This window comes from Lampetra fluviatilis, chromosome 18 (assembly GCF_964198595.1).
Source record: "Lampetra fluviatilis chromosome 18, kcLamFluv1.1, whole genome shotgun sequence".
NCBI lineage: Eukaryota > Metazoa > Chordata > Hyperoartia > Petromyzontiformes > Petromyzontidae > Lampetra > Lampetra fluviatilis.
Genome location: NC_136292.1, coordinates 1,026,083 through 1,044,851, shown reverse-complemented (window position 1 = coordinate 1,044,851; position 18,769 = coordinate 1,026,083). Strand labels below are relative to the sequence as shown.

Below are 18,769 nucleotides of genomic sequence, written 5' to 3'. Positions count from 1 at the left end.
TGCGGGTGTGCTGTAATGCTGTTTATCTGAACTGCACAGTAAGTGGGCATGCATAACAAGGTTAGGGGGATTGTTTAATCACGGTCCGGGAATTAAACCCTGCGTGAAGCTGATGGGTCACACTCATCTGCCCTGCTGCCATACCAGCCGCAATCTGAAAGAGCAGGGACTTGCTTACACAGTGGAGTGTAATGCCTCGGCTATTATAATATAGGGGTCATTAATTTTTGGCATTCTTTTTTTTTTCAGAGGATGGTGGGGGGGCAAGCTAGGATTGATTGACTCGTACTGCTGTGTAATGAATTAGTTTTTTACGTCTTTTAATTCCTGGACTTTTAATTGTCATTTAAAAACTTGCCTTGATTGCTACATATTCTGGTCACGGTTTAAAATTGAATTTCCTGCATCAATGGCATTGTCCCCATTAAGCGTATTTTTCAGTGAGGATCAGTGGTTTGTATTTGTGTGTGCTGGCAATGCAGATGCGATATGCATGTCAGGCCCGAGAGCCTTGCACGGCTGGCAGATTGTCAGCCTTGTCTGAAGTTGAGAGTTACTCCAGCTTTGACATTGTGCTATTGATATGTAATACAGCAGACACGTCAACAATTAATATGGACCAGACATAGTTAGGTACTGTACATCGCTGCTAGAACAATGCTTGCCTGAATGCGTTATTGTTTTTACCTGGTAGCGGGGACATGCTTTTACATATTTTCCAGAATTAATTGGTTTATGGCACTCTTGGGCAGCTATGCTTGTTCAGTATTATGTAGCTCTAGACATGTTATAGTGCAGCCCAAGGTGGCGGTGTGGCTTAGCGGTCACGGCACTCAGCCGGCGTGGATGATATCCAGGGTTAAAATCCAGGCAGCTGTTTGTGTTTAAAACCAGGTTTTCTTCAATAGAAAGTTGATGGTCTGAGCCTGGTCACCAATTACTGGAGGACATTATTTTAATATATGTAATGGTTTTCTAATTTCAATAACTTCCGGCATTTAGAACGAGATATAACGTTTTTGCAACTAACAATCTCATTTCGGAGTCAATGTGTAAAGGATAAAAAGGCCATTTTGAAGATTCTTTTTTGGAAGAGATTCTGTGAAACATCTCTCCCACAGGCTGTGTTCTGGCACACGGGTTCACACTGCTCTGTGGGATTGAATTATTCTTTGTCTTGTGGCATGACACGGTTAGTACAATGGGAATAGATTGGCATGAAGGACAAATATATATTTTATGCAGCGACATTCATTATTCCTGTTTTGAAAGCTGCGGAACCAAGCAGTGAGTCCTCCACCTAATGGCAGACAGCTATTCGCAAAGCAGTGCAACAAAAGCATTGGCACAAGGTGTTCTTGCATTACATAAATTGAACCCATAATGTGATGCTTTGTCAAGTGCCTAACATTTGCTATTTATTTACATGTTCAAAAGTGTCCATTAATCAGTATTGGCATTCACTGACTGCTGGCAAAACCCATTAACTGATTAAAAGCATTTGTAAACACAGTCCATTTGGTCATTTGATCTGCAGGCTGTGGGCACGGTCCTTATCTGCCTTCATCTCAATCACTTGAATACAAGCAATATTTAACCTGTAATGTGACTGTTTAAAATCAATACAAATCTAATTTTAAGTATTGTCGAGTGTATGTAGGATACGGTTAAACGTCTGTGAGATCTGTAGCGGCTATGTTTCATACAGGCTGTATAGATGCCTTGGTACTAACGGAGTGCTTTGTGCGTTGTTGACGGCGATGCAGGCTGTGGAACAAGGTGACGGACAACTACGGGAATGTCATGCCCGTGGACTGGAGCAGCTCTCACACAAGGACACTTTATTTGCCAACGCTCAACCTCAACCAGAAGAAGGTAACAACGCTGAGGATCAACGAAATATGGCCTCCCAATAATCTGGAACAGTAACGATTGCCAGCAGTGTTTTATGTATGAAGTATTCAGCCGGCATCAGTTTAGTTATGTTTAATTCCCCGTGTTGCCACTTGTTTGGACATATATAGTGACACTGGGGGGGAAATCTGTCATAAAATGGGTTTTCTTTGGGATTGCTAGACCACATTAATGTTAAGCTTAATCCGTATCAAAATAAGATGGTAACTCACAATACGATGTCATCCTTTAAGACTGCACTGTTTGTGTCGAAGGCATATTGTAAACCAAGCCATGTAATAATTATAAGAGGGAGTACGTTTTATGTTTAACATAACTTAACCCTACAGTGATACATTTTCAAGTAATTACTTTTTTTATATGATTGTCAACCGATAATTCCAATCTGATTTAATTTGTAAGCAACAACACCGTTTATAATATCTATTTTTCTCTTTCCCGCCCTAATTTAATTTCTGCTATTTGTATCATGTCCTACAACAATGCTTGCATTGATAAATATTGCAGTTGCCTTTTCAGCCTTTACACAGGGGGAGGGGGGGGATTCACAGGCCACCCGATAGTTTCAATGTTGCTGACAAAACCAAAATATGTTGTTCGGTTTTTGTGTACAGTTATTAGTGACCGGGTGTAGACCATCATCTCATTGAACCTGAGATCCCAGTTCAATCACAGGCAACTAAAACCCAGATGCAAACCCAGAATCCCAGCAGTTCAAACTCAGCACTGACCTGTGAGCTCTCTGGGTTAGGTTACACTATTACAATCACTATCGCAATCCAAAACCTATTTTATATATAAAAACTGAATTCACATGAACACCAAAACCAACATTTCAGACCACTGCCCCGCCTGTTTTTATATTGTTTTGGCACCTCCACCGTCTTGTCTCATACGCCCTGATTAGAGCCTAGCTCTGCGTTGCCCGCAGCAACCGGATACTGTCACGTGATTGGTGTAGCAGCTGGGGAGCAATGCAGTTGCCCCCAAAGCGAGTAGCGTTACGATGTGTAGCCTCGTTTGATTGAGGGGGGGATGCTTCTGTCCTGCAGGTAAAATGTCTAGGTGGTGACAGATGACGGATTAAAAGCTTTTTGGCACGGCTGTTACAACTGCACATTTGTGAGGAGTGCCTGCATCTCCTGAGCAGAGTCATTAAATGGATAGCCCTCAACGCTCTTCACGGGTCACAAGTGATGCGAGGGGCTCTGTTTACACAACCAAGAGCACTTGGATTGCAAAGGGGGAAAAAGCGATTAAGCTATTCCTGCTTGGCTACCAATACAGGATATGGTTCAATATGTAAATGTGATTTTTTTTTTCCCAACACAAGTAAAAGAACCTGCTTGCATGTCATGTATATCTAATTATTCATATATAATGTGCATTGCTCACATTTTAGCATTTTTCTGTAACTTGAAAATAAGTATTTTTTTGTCTTCTACAGCATCCAATGTGAATTTTTATCTTCTTTTTTATGATTTGTGTCAAGAAAGCGAGATAGGAAATATAATTTCAAAGTGGGCTGCCACTTATCTTATGTTGATACGATCACCGAAACTTGATGCGAGTAAGAGTTGACATCGAAAAGCGATAATCCAACATGAAGGCATTGTACATTGTCATTGCCAGAATACAGAAGCTTGATGGCGCACTGCTCAAGAGATTCACTTGTGACTTTCTGTCTGACTAGTTACCGCACGTCTCGCCTTTCAGTCCAGTAATGTGAAGCAAAACACAAAGTTACCATCTGCTTCAATATTTGTGGATCTTAGCACTAGTCTTTCTCAACTTATAACTTGAGAAAATAATTGTCAGTTACACACCAGGATGCCACATGTGATGTGACTGTCAGTTGGAAAGGTGGTGTTTGCAGTGTTAGAGACCCTCTGGAAATCCTTTTTAAGAGTTTAACTTGTTTCACTTGCAAATTGGATATTTCGCTGGGGGATCTTCAGTAAACTTTGCTTCGTGGTTAACACCATTCAACATGGTCATGCATGCGTTCTGACACACAAGCCGCATGCTGGAGGAAGTTAATGTGCGCATGACAGTTTTTGAAACATTTTCTCCCGTGACCCCAAGGAAGAGCATGCGGTGACTGCAGCCCATTAGAGCAGTGCGCTGTCTGCATGAGCATACTATGGGCTAATGGGAAAGAAGGCACAACTCGGTAATTAGTTGAGTGCCCGCCTGCATGGTAAGAATATATGGAACAGAAATATTGGATTTGCAGCAGTGGCACATGGCTAATTCATAAGTACGTGCTAATGTGAGCTTGTTATTGTTTTCATTTTAAATGCACAAGGCCCTCCTTTATATCCACTCTGTACAATTTACAAGCCATGTAAATCAATTGTTGACTTTACTGTAAAGAGTTGGTCAATAGCACGAAGATGCTACATTAAAGGAAGAGTGTGGGTGCCATCACGCCTAGGTGCTTTCACGCTGTCGCCTCTCATCCAACTCGTCTATTCATTCTAGTGCCGCCATTCGAAGGGTTTAACATGCTTTTAAACGACAACGTGCATTTTACAGCATTGCATTTCGGTGTTTCAAAGGTCGCTCGTGTAAACTCTGATTCATAAGGGGCCATACACGTTTCAAACAAACATTGACGATTACACCATTCATGCTGAATGCAGGGTATGTGAGTAACGCTGTGTTCCTTGTCCAACGGGGATTGCCTTCACACTTACAGTGGGTTTTTCCCCTTAACATTTGTCTATTTATGGCTTTTGCTTTGATACCTTGGCCTGTTGAAATTTACAAGTCAAATGGCTCTGGATAGGCAATTATCTTTAGGTGCAGGCTCACTTAGCTTTAATGTTATTCATTGTTCGCAGCTTCGGCTCGTTGTTTGCTTTGTCGTCGTAAATATGTAGAGCATCTGATTGTGTGAATATTTAACGTTCCGCAAGTCGTCTTGTGTTGCCGGGCTGTGGTTCCTGCTGTGCGGATTAATTCGCACAGCAGACGAGGCTGCCACTGTTATTGTGCACACTGTATACCAAGCAGCAAAGCGAACCACATGGAAAAAATGGAAGCTCGCAACGTGAACATTTTTCAACATTCACGAAAATCCACATTCCTTTCATTTGCCAATGTTACGTTGTACATTTGTTTAGAAACACATCTGCTTGTACAATATGTTGATTCTATAATGTAATGTTTAAGACATTGTCTCACAATAAGACGGCTATAGCTCTAGACACCCTTTAATTATTGGAATTATCGCCTGAACCTGGTTTGGAGGTTTGTTAAATAAAAAAAACCTCCTGCTGTTCAGAAAATTTTAAATAACAAATATAATGGCAGCAGTGGTTTAGATGCTTATGTATACTCTCAGCCACGCCCTTCGCGGCTAGACTCACAAATACATTGTATATCTATAATTCCTTGAGAATACAGAATGAATGCCTTAAAATCAGTCAATGTGGATGTTTTAATTTAACTTACCCTTACCCTGACCGTTTCTTAAATCCCCCACTTCACCTCTGTCTAACCAGCAGTATAAATACTGTACGTGTACCTACCACAGTGAGTTGATTGGCAGGTCGCGTATAGTGGGGTAAAGTGTGGGTACTGCCACCTCTTCCCAGACTTCTAATCAGTGGGCAAGAGTAGACTCAACTACCCTATGGAAGGGCTCCAGAGCTCCCTTGAGCAGAGTCCCTTCTATCAGCAATGACGCGAGCATGTATTTTCACCATTGCACCTTAACTTTTTTTGTACTCATTTAACAGTTGGGAAAGACAGCACTTCCGAGTTTCATAAAGATTAGGGGTAGGCTGTTTTGTTGGACTGGACTGGCTGTCTGGGCGGTGGTGTGACCCTGCTCCCCTCCACGGCGACATCTGCTCGCAGGAGAAGGAGGGTGTTAACCTGGATCTCTCTGACGACGAGGAGCTACGCGATCAGTTGGACATGCACTCCATCATCGTGTCCTGCATGCAGCCAGAGGAGCCGCTCTTCACCGCCGAGCAGGTATAGCCGCTCTCCGTAGGCGCAACCAACTCCACCGACCCCTCGCTGTGGACGTTGGCAACCACGTGCTTGGGTCAAAGCTGCCGTGGCAATATGTAAACTACCTTGCCAGGTATGCAGGAGGACGTGGGTTCAATCCCAACCCTGACGGCTGTATATTTGGAGTTTACATGTTCTCTCCGTGGTCACGTGGATTTTTTCTTCGGGTCCATTTTTTTCCTCTACATTTAGAAACGTGTTTAGAGTATTTGGATGCTATAAATTTACACGTGATAAGCTACCTCGTTGGGCTATCATTTGTGGCCAAGTCGCTTCTGACTAAGAGCTATAGAGCTCAGTAGGCCTTACCTGGTAAAATAAAAAATTGTCTAGTTTCAATGTAAGTGAAACCTACAATTCTCTGTTGTGTCCAGGTTGTGCCACGTATTAATTAACTGGATTTCCAATTTTGATTTAAAGCTTTCGTGACTGCAGGGATTCATATTCTTGGTTCTTTCGGTAAAGTCACGTAGAAGGGGAATAATAAAATAATAAAAATATAAAACAAAATAAAAATATAAAACAATATTTTTATTGTTTTATTATTTCCCTTCTACGTGACTTTACCGAAAGAACCAAGAATATGAATGTCCAATGTTTCGCTGCCCGCGCTGGGAGCTTCAGCGACTGAAACATGTCGGTTGAAACGTCAGATATCTTGCAGAATAATGCACGGCACATCTACATCTCCCATTAGCATGCTTGGCTATGTATGTTGCGAATGAAGCTCTACATGCATACATCCAGAAAGCACATTGGAGAGTTATATAGCATAACAGCGTCCACATACCTCGTAATCTAAGGTTCAGTTAATATTTACCCTCGTGTTGTGTATATGAACTCAAGATGGAGATTGCATGAGAGCCGTGTTTTGTTAATTATTTAAAGGGAACGTTTTAGCCATATTTACTGTGGTGATCCATTATGTTTTTGAAGGTTTTGTGTATAATTTACTGTGCATAGTTATCCGGTTGTCTTGGACAGTGTCTTGAAATGCCCCTCTATTTAGACAGATAAATAACAATTGTTGGGAAGAGGCATTTGCATGCATGCAAGCGTTATAGGTCTGTGACGCCTGTCACTGATCAAGGCCTAACACTATACTAAAAGTTACATTTCATTTTAAACTGTAATACGACGTGTGGAAGATGTCTAAAAAACATTAATGTTTTTGTTGTGTTTATTAAGATTATTTTATCGTCTTAACAGTGAATTGAATTCGTTGGATGTTTGCAAGGTTCAATTGTGCATAGATTTAATCATTTTGTATTTTTTACATTTAATATTTCCTTTATATTCATGTTCAGCATCTTATCAGGCAATTATGTTTAGCTGCACATCTAAAAAAATATCGTTTGAGCTGGTACATTATTTTTCTGATTAAGTGTCCCTTAGTTGCATGGACTTTACCCGCTTTAAATGCTTACAGCTACATGAGATTAACGACGCTTAGTCTGGCTCTTTTACCACACACTGTCATGATTAGGGCACGGTGGATGGAATTCAATGACAGTCGGTTCAAGCGATGTATTCTTGTGTGCCCACATTCGATTGCATTGATTGAGTTTGTGGCTGGGTCACGTCAAGTTCCCCTGTACACTAGGGCTTTGTGCTTGAACATGGGCTCGTAAAATGAGGCTTTGTTTACCAAGGGCTATCAAATTGTAGGGTATTTTCTAACATACATGTTGTGCACTGTGATTCACATGTGTTGATGTGTGACGGATGGTTGCCAGCTGCTTGCACGTATCGTGTACAGTGGTGTTCAACTAAGGTGGCCTGAGAGAGTAGAAAAGGCATGGTTTGTGCTTTGTGGGCAGGCAATGGTTAGTGTTGTGATGATGTAGGAGGCCATGCCTAAGTGATTTCTTGTGTATTGACTAAACATGCACTGCACATGAGAGGTTGGATCAATAGACACTCTGCCGTATGGCAGTGGGTGTTTGGGTTACGGTGAGGTTTCTATGGGTGAGCTCAATGGAGTAAAATTGGGGCCGAGCATCGTCCGGCAGAAGTAATTTGTCATGGACTGAGTTTTGTTGGAGTTTGTGTGGCCCTTTGTCCCAGAACTGGATCCGAATTGTAACCCAGTGCAATTGCAAATGCTGAATGGGATTTCATGAAAAAGAGTTTTGAGTGAGATTTTTGTGGATGAACAAAGAGTATTATTGTTTATCATTACTATGGCTGCGAATCCAGTAGTATAAATTCAAGAGTGGCTAATGTGAAGCAAGTTTTCTGTACACATGAATATATAGCATTTGTTCACAAGTTATTTAAAGATTGCTGTTGAACATAAGAAAAAAATACATGAAAACAGCATATTTTTCAACATAACTCTTGAAGCGTAGGCAACTCGCACATGATTTGTTCCAATCCTCCAAAGAGTTTCGTCATTCAGTTGACTAGAAACATTTCGATTTGCAGATACTCAATAAAATAAAGGCTCTGATATTTGAATCTTATGGCGGGACCCCGGGGTCAAAATCGTAATAAATTAATTTTTAGCGACTCCGTCCCACCGTGCACAAGCGCCGCGACCCGCCTGGCGCGGATCATTCTGTTGTCATGTCCAAGCGCAGCAGCAGCGAGGACGAATGCGCAGAAGAAACAAAACTTTGATGAGCGCATCGGGTAGAGCTCGGCGAGAGGAATAGATCACCGGGGTCCCGCCATCCTGCCGGTAATTTGTTGAAAATGTTATAACAGCTGTTCCTTGTGGCCCTTGTGATTGCTTCAGCCCTGGACTGTCCTGTCTTGTCTGACAAGTTCTGCACAGAACATCATTGTCATTCATACAGATGTACATCATGCGTCCATTTGCCCGATTTTAATTTGAATGCACGAGGGTACGGAGGACTTGTTAATGCTTGGCCACGTGTGCAAGTCATTATCTTCCCCATTCAAATCCTTTACCAAGTGGGTGCACATCCGTGACCTAGATTTACTGCCTGTGCCTTTTGCAGTCTTTTTTCATGGGAGCAGCAGCAATGCTGATTAAATGTTAAAGGGGGGCACCCCAGGAGCAAGGCTCCACTCCTGCTTATTAAATTTAATTTTATCAGCTCACCAAGAGTTGTAGTCCAGATGTGGTGCCCCCCCCCAACCCTTCTAGAGGGCTTCAAGAGAATAATACCAAAGATTACGGTTTTGTAAATCTTGCTGTCTCAAATGATGTTGCCATACAAACGCTATCAAGTAACATTTCCTAGTCTGTTCTAATGTACATACTAATGACTTAAATGCATTTATTAGGTGATGTTAAGTGAATGTAAATATCCGAGTTTCCATGGTTTCCAGCATTTCTTGCTGCTGCGGTGAAATGTTAATGAGAAGCCAGATGAATTGCTGCGTTCGCAGCAGCGGCAGCAAGCGTGTCATTGGCGAGAACGCCCCAATACCCATTAGAGGATACATTTAATTACAAGTTCCTCTTAATGAACTACGGACTGATTTTAATATTGAAAGCGTAAGCAGGGGCTGTGAGATTACTCCAGTGTATTACCACTGGGAGCTATCACAAGAGGGTCTTGTTTTAGATTTTCCACCCGACTTTGAATGGCAACGTCCTTGCATGAGACAGGGCCATTACTTCACTTTGCAAGCAATATGTCCAAATGTGAAATTTACCCTCCTTTTTTGCTAAGCTGCAGCTCATGCTTAACAATGTGGACACCAATGGCTGTATGGTGGCAAATCCATTCTACTTTAGTCATCGCTGAGCACCCAGTGGTGTGCCAATGACAACAGCTGTGGCCTGATGAAATCCCCCCCCCCTCAATGCTACATGTGTCTGGCATACGATGATGGCTCACTTGCCTATGAATGTGCCAGAAAATGGGCCTGTTGTGGAGTGGGGATAAAAGCTTAAGCAAATAAACCCTTTTTAACTCTTGCAAATAACATATGGTTGCTTGTCTGGTAATGAAATGAATGCACGAGACAGATAACCTAATACTTATTATTTAACGTAGCATCATTTAGGCTTTTATTGTTTCTAAATGTGTTTACGGGATGGCTTGATGTGATGCATAAGTAAGACACAAAAGAGCTAAAATCCCTCATGGTATCAATTGTGCCAACATTTCTTTTGCAATTCTATTACCGTGAATTACCCATATGCTTACGTATTGCCGAATCTACACACGGTGAGCATTGAAATGTTAATCAGGCAATCATGATGTGTGCTTGGGTGACATTCTTTAATTGCCCTCCACCCCAATTTTAGTGATGCGCTGCGTTACATTTATTTTCCCAGATAGCCAGGTAGCCTGGGATGATGCTACTGAAGGCCTCGAGCCATATGAAGAATAATTCATATGTTTAGGGGTTCACTTTTTGTTGACAAACATACTAGACTCACCAAGTTTGTATAATTTGTAGCAACCGGCGTGCTCCATGTTGAGTAGGGGTGGAACTTTGCCATCTGTTCGTGGATTAATCGTGCTTTTTAAAGATAAAGGGTCGCATTCATAGGGCGCTTAAATGCTGTGGCATTTCGATGGTTCTTACAAAACACAGAAACCACGGAAAATGCATGGACAGCCATGACAGGGGTAAAAAAGGGGAAAAGATCGGGGGGAAATAGATATAATAGACATGAAAGAACAACAAATGAAGGACATCACAAGGAGGGGCAGTTGATGACCCACATGTACATACCAGGGCACGAAACCAGCCAACATCCCGAGTATCAGTAAAGAGTCCGAGGGAAGGTCCAGCAACACCACAAAGCAGAGGAACCAGCCTGTCTCACCATCTAGACACCCCACACAATCACCACCATCCATCCTCACGAACCACCAACCCACATGTTTGGGGAATAGAGTAGCAGCGAGGCCCCGGTCTCTTGTGACACTGACCGGCCCACGTACACTTTTGACAGCACTCCAATTATGGTGGATTTCATTCGACGTGCGCCGTCTTCTGTGGCAGGTGATTGAGGAGCTCGAGGAGATGATGCAGGAGTCACCAGACCCAGAGCCAGAGGGTGTGCCGACACCAGGCCAGTCCGACCGCCTCTCACTGCTCTCCCTGGAGGTGGCAGCTCTCAAGCAGTCTCCCGTGTCTGACAAGGGTGCGCCGGCTGACGGTGAGTTTTAACTAGTGGCTCACTCGACCCGATTGTTCGTTCTTTATTTCCAGAAACACAGGTTCGGTTTCCAGCCCATGTGCACTGCGGGCATTTGTTTTGTTTGCCAGGTGTCAAGCCCTCCCCGTGGGTTGTCTCCAAAAAAGAAATATAGCACTGGGTGTACTGTATCAGTCAGTGCTTGGGATGCTAAGGCAGAGTACTATGTTAAGCTCCACTTCTATCTCATGCACTGTACCAGCTGTAATAAGTTTCCGCTCATACATTGTTTTCACAACTGATTCACATTTTGATGGACTTCAGCTGTTGTCGAGCCCTGCCATGAATATGCTCTCCAAGTGTGCTATGGAAGCACGTGTTCAATAGAGCATTGGCACATTTATGCAGAACTCAACCATTTATCAGTCGTAACATCACCATGACTTAAGACAGTCTTTTTTTTCTTCATAGATCTTGTGCCTGCGGAGTACTAACGTATGCCCATTGCCCATTGACAGCGCTTAAGGGCCTGTCTGTGGCCCGGCTCATGGAGATGCTGGAGGACATGGAGACAGCGGTTCGCACGTTTTCTGAGGAACTCATCCAGCAGCTTGCACTGAGGGACGAGCTCGAGTTCGAGAAGGAGGTGAAGAATAGCTTCATTGCCGCCCTGGTGGAGGTGCAGAACAAGCAGAAGGAGTTCCGAGACATCATGAAGAAGAAGAGGAGAAGCAATGGTGCCTCGCCAAGCCACCGCCGTGACAAGGGGACCATTGCGCCTGGCACAGTGAGCTCTAACTAACTCTCACAATTTCGATTTAAAGCTTTCGTGACTGCAGGGATTCATCTTCTTGGTTCTTTCGGTAAAGTCAGGTAGAATGGAAATAATAAAATAATAAAAATAAAACATAATAAAATAATTCTCGTGACGTTTCGGCCACATCGCAAGCAGCCGTCCTCAGGTGGAGAACAGGTCTGTCGAGAAGACAGAGATTCAGACTGTCTTCTCGACAGACCTGTTAACCTGAGGATGGCTGCTTGCGTTGTGGCCGAAACGTAACGAGAATTATTTTATTATGTGTTATTATTTTATTATTTCCATTCTACGTGACTTTACCGAAAGAACCAAGACGATAACTCTCACAACTTTTATTTTACCAGGTAAGGCTCACTGAGCTGTATAGCTCTTTTTCAGAAGCGACCTGGCCACATGATACCCAACAGAAGCGGCTTATCACGTGGACATTTATAATAGCCAAATACTCCTAAGCGCGTGATTCTAAATGTGGAGGGAAAAACTGGAGGACTCGGAGAAAAATCCACACGATCACGTGGAGAACGTGCAAACTCCAAATATACGGGTGTCAAGATCGGGATTGAACCCATGACCTCCTTCCTGTATACCAGGCGAGGTAGTTAACATCTCGCTATCGTGGCACCCATGCTACAGTAGGGCTATTTGGATAATTAAATGATCAATTGCTCTTTCAATTCATTGGATAGGACCAAAATAGTTGAAAAATTACTCACCCTTTTTTTTCCCCCACGTGTGTCCTGCTGGATGGGAGGTGATGGGCTGAGCTTGGTGATGTCGGAGATTTCCTACTTTTGGAGGATGCAGGGTGTTGTGTTGGCCATAAAAACATGAGTAGATTACTTATCATCCGAGCTTGAGCTCCCCGCCGATCTCCAGAAATATTCACTGCCAAAACTAAATTCAGGAACCAGCTCTATAGCAGTATCACTAACTTGGGTATATATACACATACCTCAGCAAATTCTGAGGCTCTTGCAATGATGGAGCAGAATGCATTTCGATTAGAAACAATTTGTCCAGATAAAAAAAATTCCCTTCCAGAACCCATGTATTGTTTTAAAATATTTATTTCAGTGATGCAGGAATATTGTTTGCAGGCAATTTTAAAGTACGTCTCAGTTGGCCATAGACACCACATAAAATGAAATTGCAGGCCATATCCAGCCTGTTGGCAATAGGTTCCCCATCCTTGCTCCATAGCAATGGTTTATATATTTCCTTTGGGAAGCTTTTCCATGTTAGTCAGTAGTTCCATTCAGGAGTAAATTAGGTAATTTATTTTGTGCATCTGTTGAATGGTGAAAATGGAAATCTGATGTCTGGTAGTTTGTGGATTGAAGTGCAAGAAACATTTCTCCGGAGTGTCGCTGTTTGTCCATTAATGCCACTCAAAGCTCCTTGCCCATTTGAAGTAGCTAGCTCTTATGAATTGTATCACTGGTGCTATTGTAGTACCGTTGAATACAGGTCGACACCCGGGGTTGAGGCACACTGAGGTTTATTACACCAAACGTTGTGACATACACACTTGAGGGGGTTTTGGCCCCCTCACCCGTCTATCTGAGGACACACCTCCTAGCTAACCCTAGTCTGCCTCAGAGTCCTCCTCTCGTGGACTAGGGGAGGCTATCTTGGCCCGACACTGGTCAGTCGGGCCCGGTACTCAGAGTCCAGACCAGCACTGGCTCTGGCACCACGCCACTGGCTCGAGCCTGCGCGGTCCTGACAAGGACGGCGTACCAGGGGGAGACCAGGGCTCTATCTAGGACGTCTTCCGTCTTCTCTTCTTAGCTAACCCAACACTCCCGAGCCCCCCGATACATTCCCCTTTTATACATCCTCCTCCCTGAGGGGTGGGGCCCCGGGGGATCGTAACGTCCGAAGCGCGGACGTCGTAGAGGGCACCTGCCCGTGCACTGACGTAGCCCCGCCCACTGTGCTAGTTTCCCGTAGGATCCCATACATATCAGCTCTACACATATTTCCTCCGTAAGACCCCTACACTATAATAAAAAAAATTAAATGTATAACATTTACAGCCCTTTGTCAATCCGCTGTTAGATGAAGGACTGCCTGATACTATATTGGTCATAAGGTTTGTTAAACAATACTTCACCACGCTTTTCAGTACAGGTTGGGACCAGTTCTGAGATCCCTTGCTACTCATGTTACCGTGATTGGAAATGGAACTCAGGTTTGCTAGTGTCACAGTGCGGTACGCTAACCGCTGCGCCACCAGTCAACCCCAATCTGTACTATGAACACACCATAAATCAAATGGTCTCATATTGTTTTGGTTGGGCTTCCTACAAAATGGTGCACAATTATGGCAGAACATCAATATAGCATTACCTTGTGCTGCACTCTGGAACCACTTACTGTACAAAGCTGTGTCAAACGCACGATGCACAATTATGGTTTGCTTGCAAGTACTAATATAAATGTATTTTCACTGGCTGGCCTACACGGTCATAATTGTAAACTATAAAACACAGGCGGATTGCCTACAGTGCTTAAATTTTTGATGAAAGGTATATTATGAAAAGACAAACCGCCATGCATCCGAGATGCATCCTGTTTGCAGTGATCTTGATGATGCTTATACATGTTTTGAGCTGCACACATGCTTCATTGGACATAATAGTATGTTTTGTGCTGTGCTCGAGCTTGTAATTATTTATTTTGTAATTATTGTAACGTTAATTACAAAGGTTCAGCAGGCCCTTTTAAAAGTGTGTTATGCTAATTGTAACCTTTGTTGAATTGGCCATTATCGTGCGCACTATAAAATTGAAAAAAAGCACTTTTGGGTCGTGAAAGAATAATGCATTTCTCTAACTGCCATTTTCGTATTTGTAGACAACATACAACACGTTTTTTTCCCAATAATTTTGTAAAATCGTACATTTTGTTTTGTTTAAAACAATAATGGATGTCCGTGATGAAACCAATTTAAATTGCACTCTCTTACCGCAAAACACACCATCATGCCGGGCCTTGTACTTGTCAAACGTTAACTTGTGTCAAGAGAGCAAGGGCAATGTGATTAAGCCGTGAATGCTCTCACTGTGCGGTTTCCTTGTGTGTGTGTGTCATGGCAACAGTACTTGACGACCGTGATCCCGTATGAAGACAAGGAAGAGCCACCATCTGTCCAGCAGCTGCAGGTCCTCATTAAGAGTAAGGCATGGATGGGTGGAGGTGGCCAATTCCCCTTTTCCACTAGCACAGCCGGGCCGGGCCAGTTCTGGGCCCACACGGTACAGGTGGTTTTCCTGCTGAATATTTTCTGTGCTATGCCGAGCCGAGTCGAAGCCAAATCGTGGTAATCTGAATCTGGTTCGGTGGGGCCAAGCAGGGCAAGGTGCGTCGCTAACCACATGTTCATTGCACATGACGGTAGTCAGTCAACATCAATTTAAAACCTTTTTGATATGTAGCTCTTTTTCAAAAGCAACCTGGCCACAAATGATAGCTCAACGAAATGGCTTATTTGGAAATTTACATAGCAGCCAAATACTGTAAACGAATATTTCTAAATGTTTAGGGAAAAAACGTAGAACCCGGAGAAAAATTGTACGCGACTACAGGGAGAACATGCAAACTCCAAATATACAGGCATCAGGGTCGGGATCGAACCCATGACCTTCTGTATACCAGGCGAGGTAGTTAACATCTCGCCACCGCGGCACCCTGCAGCATCACTGCATCATCCACATGATTCTTGACTCATACATTGCGTGCGATGTGAGCGGCTTTGTTCTGCAGTGGACAAACAAACCAGCGCCTGTCGAGCCGTGCTGGGCACACTCGTCACAGCCCTGGCACGGCTCGGTTGTGCAGTGGAAAAGAGAAGCGTCACCGGTTTGGGATGATGTGGCTTGGGATGCTATTGCCATGTCAGACCTGTGAGTCAGCACCACTTAGATCTTGGGTGCTAATCCAGTCGGTGATGCTGAAAAAAAATCATTAATTTAAATGAGATGTTTAATGTAATTTGGCATGTTCCTTTGCACACGAAAAATCAATCTGACTTGCAGAGAACACTCTTTGCAAAACATTAAAAGTTGTTTCCCTCGAGTGGATGAAGACGCCTATTAAATAGATTTCTGAATTAGTTCTGCGGTGTCATCTTGTGCGGCCGTTTTGACACAAGGGGGGGGAGTGTACTGCAGGTACAGAGAGTTCTGAATGGGATTTTCCTTGCCTCATGACATGACACTGATAGCAGAGTTCTCATATAATTTGAAGAGGGAAACGCTACAATGTGTGCTTCAAGCCACATGCAACAAGTTCTACCTTTTAAATGCGAACAAAATGATTGCTGTCAATGCGGTTTCAGCTTGAACGCGGCGATGAAAGTGGTTGTCTTTCATACCCATCTCGATAATTGTTTTCCTTGCAGACAATTATTTGCCCTGGAACATTATTTATATGCAGATGTTAAATCTCCCCGTGATATGTTTTGCATTTTTTTTCAGTGTCTCTAAGCTCACTCGTTCAATAAATAAGTGAAAATTTTCCAAATGTGGAAATTACAAATATACAGTCTTACTTAATTTATCCAACTCAGATTAGCATAAACTGCTTACAAAAAATATAGCTTAAGGAAAACATTGTCATGCGATCTGCCCCAGAAATCTATTGAGTTTTTGAATTTTTAATATGAAAACAATGTATGCTGATTGCTCTTTTTTTATTGCAAATGCCACCAACAGTCTTGAAAGCAATGAAGGATGACAGTGACAGAGTTCCCAGCTTGCTAACCGACTACATTCTAAAAGGTGAGCATCACATGATGGTCATTTGTTATCTTGTTTTCTAGCATGAAGGTTTATAATCAAATTATGTTGGTGCTTGATGGATTGATTTAATAAATTGACAAAGATGCAAAATGTTAAAATAATTTAGCTTTTGAGCTATTTAAGTATATTGCCTTCAGATAATTGTCGGAGATGGCAGTCTATTAATAATCTCTTTCATCATATTGCTGATTTGTGTCAGCTGCAAACCATCATCAATTATGCTAGCGCTGAGATTTAGTTTGTTTTTATATTCCGCTGGAATTTCCCTTCATGTATTGAACAGGATGAGTTGGATTGTCATGAAGGCTCCTGCATGGACAACATTTCTGCAAGCCACAGTTAATGTGAAACGAAGGCAAACATGTTTTTAAACACGTTCTTTCTTTATTAACGTGTAAACAGCAAAGAAAAAAACTCGACAATAATTGCACTTCAAGGAGACAGAATATGGTCATCTTGGCCAACAGCTGGATGAATAAATCACGGAAATTGTTAGGTGTTACTCATTTTATCTTGGATATATATTGTACACTCACATTAATAACACCACTGCATTCACCTTGAGCTTGCTGGTTATACATATTATAGTTTAATTATACTCTATATAAATGAAGCAGCAATGGGTGGTCATTTCCTGTTGATGCGCACTCATGTCCTTGCATTAAAATGCCCTTTCCTGGAAAGCCTTGTTCTTCTAACCCCACTTGAAGTCTCTCTTGCCAGTAAAATCAAAACATCCCATGGAAAACACTCCATCACAGCCCAGATGCCATTGTTCCCAGATGTTGTCTTGAAGCTCTTCATATCAGCTAGTTGACAATGTCCACAGGGCAACTGACATTTTCTCAAACTGGCGTGATCTTGCACGGTTTGTGCGTTTCTTGCCAATGACCGCTTCCTCTGAAGTCTGATCACGATGACCAGTTTGTTTTCCCATTTAACTAACACGCTGTGCTGTAATATCTCGCAACTTGCAACCCTCGCCTCTCGTTACGCGGAGTTCCTGTGACGCTTTGTTTGACTCGCAGTATCGTTTGTTTATGCCACGTTAGCAGTCATGTGATAGCGGAACAACATGAGGGCACTGTGGTACCTCTGCCCTGCCCTAAGGTTTGTGTGTTGACGTGCTGGTAGCAGCCAGCTGTGTGTCCGCTTGCGTCACCTTGAACCCCGTCCCAGTCAGCCCATTTCTCACCTTGACGGACGGAAGTCTGCAACCCCTGCCTTGCTTTAGCGACGCATTCTGTCAAGGTGAAGAGCTAATCGTGGCCAGTGCTGTTTGATTCCAATCACAATTTGCCATCATTTCTTTATGCGTCATAAGTGTTGATGTAGACAGAAGAAAGTCCAGCCCTTGAAAAGCATTTGAGAATGCAAATTTGTTAATAAAATGTAGTCACTGATGAACAACAGCTTATTAATGCAAGTCAGGGGTGCTGCCGATTTCTGTTGACCTTTCATGCGTTTCATCGTTGCTTTGCTCATTAAGCCCTGTGGACTTGTCTTGTCTCGTGCTTTGTGTACCTACAGTAGTTGTCTGTTTTCAAGATGAATGTGTACACGTTTTTTTTAGATTTTTATTTTCAGATAATAAGCAGCAAAGGCTCCAGGCTGATAGCACATTGCTACTACTAATAGCTGCAGAGAAGTATAGTGAGGATGTTAGATGAGTTGATGTCATTTTTCAACAATGTGGTACTGAAAAAAAATATTTTCTACCCACAATTTTAATAATATTGCAAATGTACCCAAAATTGAATTAAATTGTTCATGCACAATAGCATTAAACATGTTTGCTGAAACACTCCCAATGAAATTCTCAATGATTTATTCATGTGACTGACTAAGCAGTTATTACTTTGATGGAAGACTGGCTTGGCTTGGAATACAAAGTTTTGTAGGCTTGGATTAAAGTGGCCAGATGGCAGCAATAGATAGATATTTTATCAAATCTGTGCGGCGCTTTAACTTTTAACCCCTCGTAATGATTCTTGGTCTTTGAAATATTTTAAAATTTAAGGCCATGCCTAGGTTTGTTTTAACGCAGTTAGATATGTATAACATATTTTAGTTTTAAAGAGAGGTGATGTAGTTTTGTATTTGCCATTGAACCACAGAATTGCTGTCCGAGACGGG

At 42.6% G+C, this 18,769-nt stretch overlaps 1 protein-coding gene across 3 annotated transcripts in view; it reads left to right on the top strand.

Moving 5' to 3' along the window:
• LOC144937060 (fasciculation and elongation protein zeta-2-like) overlaps positions 1 to 18,769 on the top strand; it is a 34,570-nt gene that overhangs the window by 10,734 nt on the left and 5,067 nt on the right. The window contains exons 2-8 of one of the 3 annotated variants that reach the window (XM_078864296.1): positions 1,767 to 1,875; positions 5,782 to 5,901; positions 10,876 to 11,032; positions 11,530 to 11,798; positions 14,933 to 15,008; positions 16,547 to 16,612; positions 17,689 to 17,743. In XM_078864296.1, the coding sequence (XP_078720422.1) occupies positions 1,767 to 1,875; positions 5,782 to 5,901; positions 10,876 to 11,032; positions 11,530 to 11,798; positions 14,933 to 15,008; positions 16,547 to 16,612; positions 17,689 to 17,696 (805 nt within the window). In that variant the 3' untranslated portion in view covers positions 17,697 to 17,743. Of the gene's footprint in view, positions 1 to 1,766; positions 1,876 to 5,781; positions 5,902 to 10,875; positions 11,033 to 11,529; positions 11,799 to 14,932; positions 15,009 to 16,546; positions 16,613 to 17,685; positions 17,744 to 18,769 lie in introns of all 3 variants that reach the window. The other 2 variants (XM_078864295.1, XM_078864297.1) reach the window with 2 other exon arrangements.